The sequence below is a fragment of the Pezoporus flaviventris genome, unplaced genomic scaffold (assembly GCF_033815535.1).
Source record: "Pezoporus flaviventris isolate CSIRO_AGI_PZ_B2104156 unplaced genomic scaffold, CSIRO_AGI_Pfla_v1 ptg000007l, whole genome shotgun sequence".
Classification (NCBI taxonomy): Eukaryota; Metazoa; Chordata; class Aves; order Psittaciformes; family Psittacidae; genus Pezoporus; species Pezoporus flaviventris.
The window spans coordinates 65,502,567-65,514,640 of record NW_026892555.1 but is presented as its reverse complement, the minus strand read 5'-3'; the positions used below and the strand labels follow the sequence as shown (position 1 = coordinate 65,514,640).

The 12,074-nt window shown below is 39.3% G+C and overlaps 1 protein-coding gene across 3 annotated transcripts in view; it reads right to left on the bottom strand.

Annotated features, from left to right (window-relative positions):
- Positions 1-8,440: 8,440 nt before the first annotated feature.
- Positions 8,441-12,074, bottom strand: part of LPCAT1 (lysophosphatidylcholine acyltransferase 1) — a 60,326-nt gene continuing 56,692 nt past the window's right edge. For 2 of the 3 annotated variants that reach the window (XM_061449025.1, XM_061449027.1), the window contains one exon: positions 8,441-10,659. In XM_061449025.1, coding sequence (XP_061305009.1) covers positions 10,475-10,659 — 185 coding nt within the window. In that variant the 3' untranslated portion in view covers positions 8,441-10,474. The remainder of the gene's footprint in view (positions 10,660-12,074) is intronic. The other variant, XM_061449026.1, reaches the window with a different exon arrangement.

Sequence of the window (12,074 nt, the reverse complement as noted above, 5' to 3'; positions counted from 1 at the left end):
TCAGTATTATCTCCTTTCTTACACAGAATGCAGTTCACCCATTTGCTATCAGTTACAGGTGTCCTTTCACACAAACCACTGCATGACTGACCTGGCTTGGACCAAAGAACATACTCAAAATCTGCATCCATCCTGTCCTGATTTCAGCTGGGATGGAGTTCATTTTCTTCCTAGTAGCTGGTGCAGGGCTCTGTCTTGGCTTTAGCTTGAGAGCAATGCTGATTAACACACCGATGTTTTAGTTGTTGCTAAGCAGCGCTTACCCTGATGAAGGACTTTTCAGTCTCTCATGCTCTGCCAGTGAGGAGAGGCACAAGAAGCCAGGAGGGAGCACAGACAGGACACCTGACCCAAACTAGCCAAAGGGTATTCCATACCACAGCACGTCATGCCCAGGATATAAACTGGGCATGATCACCCAGAAGGGCAAACCGCTGCTTGGTTTGGGCTAGGTATCATTCAGTGGGCGGTGAGCAATTGTATTGTGCATCAGTTGTGTTTAGTGGGTGTTACTCCTCCCTTTTTGTTGTTTCCCTTTTTGTTATAATTGTTACCAGTGTTCAAGGCCAAATTGTACAGAGCCTTCGGTGACATGGTTTAAGTGTGAGGTGTCCCTGCCCATGGCAAGGGGGTTGGAACTAGATGATCTTAAGGTCCTTCCCAACCCTACTCTATGATTCTATTTAATTGCAGTTTTTTAAGCTGGTCTTATCTCAGCCCACATTTTACCTTTATCCAATTCGCCTCTCAATCCCACTGGAAGATGTAGGGGGTAAGCAAGCAGATGCTTTGTGCTTAGTTGGTGCCTGGGGTTAAACTACGACAATAACTTGAAATTAGAGACTAACACTAAGAAAAACATTAACTAGCCTTCCCCTGGAATCTTCATACTTTGATGAACATATGTAATTTCTGTGGTAAACTTCCCTAGTATTTCACTTGTATTCTTGTTCATATTAATGGTTCAGCGTATATATATAACTGGACTTCATTACACCTTTTTCTACTACCCATTATGAAATTCTCACATATTTAGGTATCTGGAACGTTGAATCACTTTGTCTGTTTCCTGGATAAATAAAAGCAGCCAGAACTGCTTTTCAGTATAATTTAGACAGACTTGTTCTCCAGACTTCGGGAGCTGTTTTGATCTTTTGATACTCCTCTTAAGCACAGAAAAATAGAACTGGAGTCAATATCCCCATCATCCTAAGGGGATGACCAAAGCCAAAATTCAAGGCCAAGCCAAAAACCTGGAATAACCCAAACAAAAAGCCCTTAAAACCCTGTATTTCATACTCCCAGTTGTCAGGTAAACAAGCACTGTTCTCGTACACACACTGCCACAAAGAACATACACCAACAAAGCACACCTAAACATATAAAACACATACAGACTCAGGCTTATTCACAACTATGATTTGTATCCCTTCCTTTATTGTAAGCCTTGTTAGTTATAAAACCCTTAAATCTAAGAAAAAAAAAATCCAGAGGAAACCAAACATTTTTTTGTTTCATTTTTAATTCGGCTTCACGCTGAAAATTCCATTTACAAGCCATTCATAAGGAAAATGTCCAGCTAGGCAGAATGAGCCATGATTGTATAACTGCACATCAACACTTGTAGTGTATCATTTAGTTCCCTTTTAGTAAATCATCATACGACTTGTATAGCATAGTTTAAGTGTCTACACCGTTTGGCTCAATTCATCACATGCTATAGTCCATTTCAACCTATCAGACAACTAACAAGAAAAAAAATGCTCAAATTGAGGTATTTCCTTTAAGAATTTACTGATCACTGGTATTCAGAGGTAATGTTAAATCATATTGTTTTAAACATTGAAAAATGTACAAAACCAAGTTCATTTTTAAAAAATATTATCCTTAGTCTTCCATGCATGTTAATAAAAAATATAAAAATCAAATTTGTAGCACTGAAGCTATACCTTTCATTCTGCAAAAGTATATCCACAATTGGAAACACAAGCTACAAGTCATCTTTAGTACATTACTTGGAAGTATAGTCAGTTCAGTGCAAAGGTAATAGTCTATGTACACATACCATAGGAGCCATAGCAGGGGAATTTACAGCAGAAAATATGCATTCAGATTATTGTTATTATCCAGTAGCACTATATATCGTTACAGATTTACACTGCGTATCCAAGGGCTATGATGGCAAAAAGCTTGCAGCCAATAAGTATTTTTAAACACACCAGGTCTGCCTAGGCAGCCTCGAAGTCAACAGAATCTGTACCACAGATGGAACAAGCATGTAACACCTTGCAAGGACGTTCTATGAATCAGCTTCCTGCTCTGTCAGCAAAGCTTTGCCACCAAAAGCATCCTCTTCATGGCAGTGCCTAACTGGGATTTAGTTGCGGTTAAGAGAAAATTCCAAAATGTGGTAATTTAAAATGTTTACTTTTCTTGCTTTTCATTTAAATTCTCAAGTATGTTCAGAAACATAGCAATGTATTTTTCCAAAATATATACATGATGTCCTCAATGCAAGTTTAACTATCAAAACCATTTTTCTTTCTGAATTCTCTCTCAGCCTGTTGATAACTCAATTTTATTCTTCAAAAAAGAGGAACTAGTACCTGTGATCAAGTTAGAAATGTCTCACACACCTGGGGAGCTGCTGGGAATTATAAAAAAGGTTTAGAAAGTGGTCCCACTGAACAGATGCCAAATACTTTCAGTACAATGCCGCAACATTGAAGCTGTAGAGTACACAATACAAGGTTAGCAGATGCTAAGTCTTGGTCCTCCTCCAGGAAACAAAAATCTATCACTTCTAAAGAAATTTACTTCTGACTTCTATTTCTAACATTACTGATTTACATGGAGTTCCTAACACCCTTAGAGGGACTGGAAAAAGCAATATAAACAAAACACCAAACACAACTATATAGACAAGCAGCTGCGATGTCGGGTTTTGTCTAAGTATATACAATTGCTAAGGAGAGCTGTTTAACTTAAGGAATTCTAATCCGTGTATTTAAAAATATAATTTCATTTTTAGATGTTTACTTAAAAATCACTTCTGTAGTCTGGAAAGTACAGCACTGGCTAACCTAAAGCTCCCTTCTGAAATGTAAGAAATATTTTACTTGAACTTCATTAGAAAAGAAAACATAGGACAAAAATATATACTTAGGGCATACAAGATCTTTACAAGTTTATTTCTTTAATATTTAAAATACAAAATTGTCTTCATGCTGGAGAGTGAATAAAAGACATGTATTTGGGTTTTCCCCATATACATTCATAGACTTAGAAATAACTTACTGTCAGATGAATTTCATTTCCAGTACCATGGTAGGATGAAAAGTGTTTGAGCTTCAGCTTTCTTCGGTCTCCATAAGGAGACTTTGTGTTTGCTATCACATTTATAGATGCTGCATTTGGAACTTGAAAGTAAACAGGCACACACTGAAAGTAATATGACTCAGAGGTCAATCCAGTTTAAGGTTTCATTATACCATGTTTCTTAATTTTATTGTTCACAGGAACAAGGAGAATCTCAAACTCTTTCAGAGCTGCTGCCACCTGAACACACATGTAATGGTTAAAGTGTGGGAAACGACAAAACAGTCCTTTGTCTAATGGCAGGCACAAGCCAAAGTAGCCTTGAGTTTTGGGTGGCATTACCAGAAAAGGACTTACTATTCACATGCCGCTTATGTCTTATGGAGAGAAGTCTGTGAATTATCACTTAAAAGACAGCAAAGTTTCCCTCAGGCTGCAACACACCTACAAAGAACAGTCAGCACAAGTGAGAGCTGTGGATACACAAAACTGAGTTCACCAGCCCAAGAGGCAGAAATGATTGTTCTTTACTGTGGGAAAAGGCCAGCTGCACGGTGAAAGCTCTGCTGCCGTACTAGCCTTGGCAGGCTCTTCTGCTTGCTTGTTCAGGACCTAGTTCATCCTGATTTTTCTCCAGCTGACTCTCTGGCTCAGAACTGACATTCTCAAATAACATCCCATTTATAACACCAAAATAGAATATTACAAAAGTAATTATGACTTTTCTCTTGCTTCTAACATTTTTGGTCAAAGTGAAAAACCTGAAACTTAACGCTACACTGACAGATTATCATACAGCACCTTTTGTTGAGATCCCCAAGCTAACCTCTGATGAGCCCTAATGTTCATACGGCCCTGTGCAACGTAGCTCAGAATAAAGAAACATGACAACTGAACCCCTCCAAACACGTTAATTAACAGGAATAACTTAGGTGCAGCCTGTGCTAAGGTGACTCTACTGTTTCCATTCCCAGAGACTGATCATCGGAAAACTGCAAATACACCTTTACTGAGGTTAGCCTGCACAGAAGCATGCTGCTCTGCCACTTTGCTCAAGAAAATGGAATAAGCAGCCGCTGCCATCACACAACTAATAAAATTATTTGCCTAACAAACTTGCAAGACAATCTAGGCAGTGTCAACTGCTGCAAAAAGGTCAGCATGTTGCACAGAAACATAAACCCTCTGTTTTATAAGCCTCTTAAATCCCCTGCTTTCTTGGTAGCGCCCACTTCAGTTTAATCCCATTACACATGATAGAGCACATCATCCAATCTGGGGAAAAAAGGAAGCTGTTTTCTACAAAACAAATCACTCCTCCACTTGTAAAAGTCAAAGCAATTATCTTGAAATAAACCGGAAAAGTTTCCTAGAGCAAGGAACTATCTTAGCTTGATTCACTATGAGATGCAGGAAGTACTCAGATTCAAGTCCAGGCAAGTCTAATGGACAACCTGTTTGCTCCTGAATTCTCTTGGTAGTTTTACCTCAATATCATATAATTTACGAATGCTTTGATCACAGCTTGTTGGTGACTAACGTGTACACTCAGTTAACTGCCTTAGCTGTAACACGGAATGACTGTGTTTCTTCCTTTGAGGTGATGCTAAAGGACCGCACTGTTACACAGGTCTTGCAAGGCTCCTGTCACAGTTTTAATCTTTTTTTCCAGTCTTCACGGGAAAAAGGCAGGAAGATCCAATGAAACCTCAGTGGCTGTGCTGCCAGTGACCCAGACATTACTTGGATACCCAATGCTGCAGTACCTTCAGGAAATCAACCACTGACTGAAGAGCAGCTGGCTTTATTATTGCCTAGCCAGGACTGCAAGATTACCTGAATGACAGCCTCAATCCCTTTGCTCATCTGGGAAACAGATCTTGCTGTTTTGCTGGACAGATTAATCAAGGCACCAATGACAAATTCTTACTTTCCATTTCAAACTGCTGGACTTACTCTTCCTTCTTTTTAGTAAAGGATCTAGCTAAGTTAATCAGGCAGTTTAATTTTTCAAAATTAGCTGAAGTTCAGATACCTAAAAACTAACAAACCACCTGAACTGCTTGGTTCACAGGGAAATTCCGTGCTTCAGTACGAGTCTAGGAGCTGAACTTAAGGTCTGCTGATGTAAAACTCCTGGCCAACATTATCTGTCCTTTCTTAATTCTAGAACACTCACAAAAGTGCTGCAAAATAAAAAGAACAAACCACAGGCTTCACATTAAGCAGAATGCAACATTCTGGGAGGTTTTAGGACCCATACTCCGACCTAAAGGAAAATCTGACTTGGTCAGTTTTTAATCAGATTTTTTCTTCTCTTTCCATCCTAGTTCAGTCAACATATGCAAAGCTGTGCTTAATAGTGTATTTCTGATATCATGGCATGTGCTGCCCAAGTTCTACAAGTTGTACTCTTTAAGTCCCACTCTGCCCTCCCCCCCTTTTTTTTTAATGATAACACCATTTTTGAAGGAGCAGAGAGCAGGATGTGACTAAAACAGTTAATGTGAAAAGCTGCACTTACTGCAGATAATATAAAAGTGGGAAGAACAGCAGGTAGTGCAAGAGATGGCTATGTAAGGGAACTAATAAATTAATAAAAACACATCTGCTTTAGAAAATATACCAAGCTATGAGGTTGAATTCAGCACAATGACCCTTTTTTCCAGAAAAAGGTTTGCTACATTTTATGAATTAAAAAATACTCCAACCAGCCCAGTGCCTAAGACAGCTAACAAACCCAGTCAGTGAAACAAACCTATGCATAAAAGCATGAATAAACAGCTGTGTATAAAACCTATCTACTTCCAGCAGCTTTGCCACTAAAGAGGTTCCATCAACTGCCCCAGTGCACACGTGTCTCCTTTTCAACCTCTGCGACCCAAGGATTTATATCTTCAAAGTGGGATTAGCAATCACGCAAAGCCTGGTTGCTTTTTATCACAGTAAGATTATCCTAGCTACAATAAATACATTGAAACATATAGCATGATTCATTCGTACAAACTTACGTGCACAACCTAACTTCTCCATTGAGGATTACAAACTGCCTGCAATGCCCTTCACTGTACCTGCTTACAGCAGTGGACTCCTGAGGCATCTGTACTAGCACTTGCCTTACTGTGTTACAGGCATAGTTAAACATGCTTTGTACCTCCTAAACGTTTGTTTGGTTTTAGTGGGGTTTTGTTATGTTTGAACAAATATAAATGTAAAAAAACCCACCAAAATCCCCAATAATTTTGGGGTATCTTTAATTTTGTGGCTTTTTGTGTTACTTTAAATACATTCAAACTGCAGAGTATACTTGTTCAACCACAGCAGAATAGCAAAGTTTTGGCAGGGTGTCTCATTCAATATGTAAAAATTCAGTCTGATGCAAGAGCTCTTCTGGCAAGGGATGGTAGTATTACATAAAGTAGTAAAATGCTCATCAGAAATGTCAAATGCCTTCACACCCCTGCATTTTGTGTAAGGAACATTTATTAGGTTAAATTGATGCAAAGAAGTGAAGTCATTTCTTCATATGCCTCCCTGTAAATTTAGGGGCTGTTGATAACACCAGTTAAAACAAAACAATGCATTTGTGAAATACATAATACTTCAACTGAAAACATTTACACATCAGTGTTTGGTGAAGGGGAAAAGAAGGTTTCACACCTACCCTGACACTGCAGCAAGCCACTGAAACTTGCCTGTCATCACCCAGCTGCTCCACAGTCAGATGCCTCTTGAAAAGGCTACTTAGATGGAACTACTAAAATATTTTGGCAGTTAAGAGTTTCATAGGTGAGTTGTGTTGAACACTGCTGCCGTAAAGCAATGTGTTACAGGACTCAACCCTCAATGAAGTCTGAGTTTATCACCATAGAGAAATGTGGCTTTTCTGTCACTACAAGGCAGTCTAGCATTATAGCCCTATATTCTACAGATGCTACAAATCTACAAATTACCTGAATTACATCCACTGTAATTGTGACGTTATGTGTGATCTAACAATGTTTTCGTGAAGGCCGACCAGGACTTCAACCTATGTTCATCCTATTATGGAAGCACCACAATTCATTCAGAATCTAAGTGTTGCTTTGTGGATCTGTTAGGTTTTTTTTGTTTGGGTGGTTTTCAATGGTTGCTTCCACCAAAAGTACTTGCATACCAAGCAAACAATGCACTGGTGACTGGCTGCCTTCAGCAGCAGCTCTGGACAGAACTCAGCTGACACACGTGCTTTTCAGTGCCTCTTCACCATGCAGTGTGGCTATTGTAGCCTGCAGCACCCTTCAAACCAAACACCCTGAGCAGCTCAGTTGCAAACAAGCGCAGCTCTGAAGTTCACCACAATTAGTAAACATCCCCCTCACCAAAACAAACATGAAACCAAATGAACCTTTTGGTTTTCAGAAGACAGATCCCCAAGTTACACGCACCATACATGCAAATTAGGCACACTCCTATTTAGCCAACTTCAACCAGCTTTCTTTGCTGTTTTATAGATGAGGACAAAGAATCTCTTCCTCTGGAGCTTTTAAGTTGTCCACGGGATATTAAGCTTAACTTTTTCTTCTTTTCAGATGCGCCTCAGGGAACTATCTTTCATCCCCTGCACTCTGAAATTCCCAAATTCTCAAGCTCACATAACAAAGTTGAAAGATAACTACCTCAGCCAGCCTGAGCCATGTGCCATTAAAAGTCTGCAAGATGCAATATGCCCAGACTACAGTTCATGTGCTTTCCCTTATATACCGGTTTAAATTCATGCTGAATTATCACAGAAAGTAGACCTCAGGATGTATCCCTGTACCCTGGGGTATGCTCAACAAAATAAAGTGTCTCCATCTTAGTTGTCTGTTCTGTTTTTATAGCCTTCAGTGAAGGAAGGCTCCTCACCCCACCTGGAATAACCCATCCTCCCTATTCTAATGAGATGCACTGTAAGGAAATTTTCCTAATGCTTAACTTGCCTTTTAAATAAATAGCCTGTATCTACTATTCACGTGGAGAAAAGGCTGTTCCTATCCTCTCTATAGGAATGTTTTTCATATTTGAAGACTGTTTTCGCATCTTCCATCAGTCTCCTCTCCCTTTCATTAAAGAATATTTCATGATTTCTCTTTTTTTTGAGTACTTTATGTCCTCCAGAATCTATCCAGCCACTCCCCATCTCTCTCAGGTGCCCCAACATGGACAGGTACTTCATCTGAGGCCTTACCACAACTTGAAAACAGAAATACCACCACACTTCTCACATGTTAACATGAGCTAACAGTGCCCAGTTTGTCATACTCTATACCATCCCTGCCCCAAGATGTTTTATGCAGTAATACCCACTCCCTCCTCTGCTTGTGCAGTTGACTATTCCTACCTAAGTGTAGTTCCTTATATGCCTTATTTTTCCAAGCCACTTATCCTATTTCTCATGATCAGTTTTAACTCAAATTTTGTCTGTCAGTCTGCTGCAGCCCTGTCAGCTCAGCATGTGTTACCTGGATAAATCAAAAACTATCACCTCCAAATGAGAACCCACAGACCCCAGAGAATGCATAATTTCCTATGTTTTTTTCCCTCATACCCTTTCTATTAAAGCCAGTTTCAGTTTGGAGACTTGCCACATACAGTTAGGAATGTCTAAGGACACATTCCAATACCCTAATGAGCTTTAAAACAGCTCCTGCTATGTAAAAAATAATAGTAATAAAAGCATTTGGTACAAACAGATTTCCTTCTGCTAAAATTCCTCCCTTCCAAATCTGTATGACTCTAACGTGGAAGATTCAAATCTCAACAGTTTTCCAGTCACAAAGCCATCATATTTTAGCGCAGCCCTACAAAATTAGTCAGAGAAATGATCTGAAAGTATTTTTGGTTTGTTTGGAAGTAGAGTCGCCATCAAGAGTTATTTCTGTGACAGAGTCCTTCCCACTCCTTGAGGCTTTTGTCACATTTCCCAATCAGCGAAGCTCTGTGGTTTTATAATAATCTGAATTTTTCTCTGAGACCTCCGTTGGTAATTAAGGCATCTGGCTTTACAGAAGGAAAGATAAGAAACATTACTAATATAAGTGGGTTTAGTTTTTGTTGTCGTTTACTTTTGTTTAACCAGTTCTAAACCATTTTAAGCTCATATACTGCATATAACATATATGAAGGTTTCTATAGAGATTTAACTAGCATTTCTTAAGAATGTTCTAAAACTTGTTGCTGGCTTTGCCTTTGAAGTAACTGCAACCTTTTGAAATTTGGGCTGATACAGCAAAGCTTCCATAATGCATTCCATGCCAAGTTATCTGTGTATACAGGCTTGCCACAAAAGAAACCTGCGATTCCTGATAAATCGAGAGTAACTACAATTGTGTAAATGCCTCCCATTTAAACGCTGGGTGGGCATGACTGGAACCGATTAGAAGAGAAAAGCACAAACAGTTTTGTCATGTATTTGCCAACAGTATGTGGCATGTCAGTTTGGAAAACATTCACATTTAATTGCATATGGAAGATGACAGTAGAAAAGCGTTGGGGTGTGGGATAAGGAACCTTTCCTTTTCATCCTACCGTGGAAGAGACTGAAAAAGAAACAATTTTGTCATTCAACAATAAAAATTAAAAGTAATCCTTAGCAAGTTTTTGCATTATTGTTTCCAAACTGTTCACTGGAACCAAAACAAAGGGCCAAAATATGCTTGCCTTGCTCAAGAGAATAATCCCACTGAAATCAACAAGACCGACTATGCAAAGATGGACAGCAAAGTTTGGCCCCAGATAAACATCCCCATAACTAGGGAAAACACTAATCACCAAAGTGCACTTAACACCATAGTAGCTACAGTTTCTTTACACATGCACAGTCTCTGCGACACCTGGTACATGAAACTAGCCAATGGAATATAAATAAGTGTGCCGCTTCCTTTTAAATATGAACATTAATAATGAAGCACATTCACATTTTTGCCTTTCAAAGACCTTTTTGGGAAAAAAAAATAAAAACACCTTCCCCAAAATAACCTGGAACATGTTGTTAAATATAGCACATATGATCAAAGAACGGTATTAAAGAACTTTCACACACAAAACTGGTATTTGCTGTATAGCTGGAGTGACTTATGAAAATCCCAAGAAAAGACAATCCTCTCACCAGGAGAGGAAGGGAACAGCTGTAGTGTTAATTCAGTTTCTTCTGCAGGGGCTTGTTTCTATCTTCAGTGCTATCAGGGCTGAAGTCAGTACAGATACCATTAGGAACAGAAAGAGATGAAGTCTCCAAGCCACTCTCAGCTCCCATCTGATCAGCATAGAGATAGTCTTCTGCAAAGTGTGGGTGCAATTCAGCAAATCTGTAGAAGTCATCTAAAAAAATACAAATTGTTGTTACACAGAATCAGCTCTTTGAAACAGAAGGGTGCTAAATTTGAATAGTTACACATGTATAATCACATGATCGCTTTGGAGAAAAATAGCAGCAGTTAGCATAATGCTATTCCCACAGCCTGTTTTAGTTTCTCAGCAGAAGTTTACCACATCCCCAGAGGCAAGACGCTGCAAAAGGTTATCTAAGCCCTCCTAACACACTTCAGACCAAAGCTTAGCTTGTATGGTGAAGGAGTAAACAGACTCAGATTTGCATTAAAATGCATGAGGAGCACCCCATGTCCTGACATAACATCCCACTGTTCACTGGGGGAAGGGTAGGAGCCTTCCAGCTGAAGAACAACAAACGGCAAGAGCAGTCATTTCTTAAAATCTGGGCAGACTTTTGCAAACATGCCCTTTAATGCTTTGCACTCATAATTCTCTTCAGCCTAACACCAGCTGACCTTGCTGCCTTCCTCATTCGAGATGACAGCATGTCGAAAGTCCTAGTATTTTGGAGAATATTACTGTGAGAAGATCATTAATTTGTGACACATTGGGGGAAAAAAACCCTCCAATTTTAATGTTGGATACTAAAGAAGACAAAAAAAGAACAAGATCACCTCTTGGGGCAGGGGGAGGAATCCTTAACATCAAGAAATATAATTTTGTGTTAAAAATCAGACATTGAAGCCTTGTCACAACTTGCCCATAGGACTGTTTATACAGGCATAATTTGAACACAAGATACGAAGTCACAAGTGGCTATACTTATAATGTAAACTGATACTGGAAAACATTATCACCAACTCAGTCACCTACAGTATATCACTCACAGCCCACTCAAATTCACAGTGAAGAGTTTGTCATCAGGCAATCCGTGAGTTCCCTAGAGTGCAGCACAGATGCCAGCTGAAGTACCCTTTCAGAGGTGTGACTCGCTGGTACAACTGGGCTGGTGTGGAAGAAGGGAACTACCACAGCTTTCCCTCCCCGAGACCCTTCTCCATTTCAGATGACATGTCTTCCTCAGTACTCCGAAGGGCGAGGGAATGTCAACTGTCTCACAGGGGCACTCAACTGGTAGGTCAGCCCTGCTTCTGAACTGTTGCAAAGGGAGAAGTGGGGAAAATGAAATAAACAACTTAATTCTGCAAATAAAAAAGCATGCATCTAAAGTATTGGACCCTGTAACTGCAACAAAAGCTGAAGATGTTCAGGCTATGAAAAACAGCATTACCATCTTTGTTGAAAAACCTTTATGTACAAAAGGCTGATTGATCATGTAAATGATAAAGGCCTTCACGGAAAAAAAAAACACTACTTAAATGTTTGAAAATATATACAGCAAAGATTTTTAATGCAAGTTCAACTTTTTTTTTCTAACTGTAATCCCATAGCAAAGGATGTGA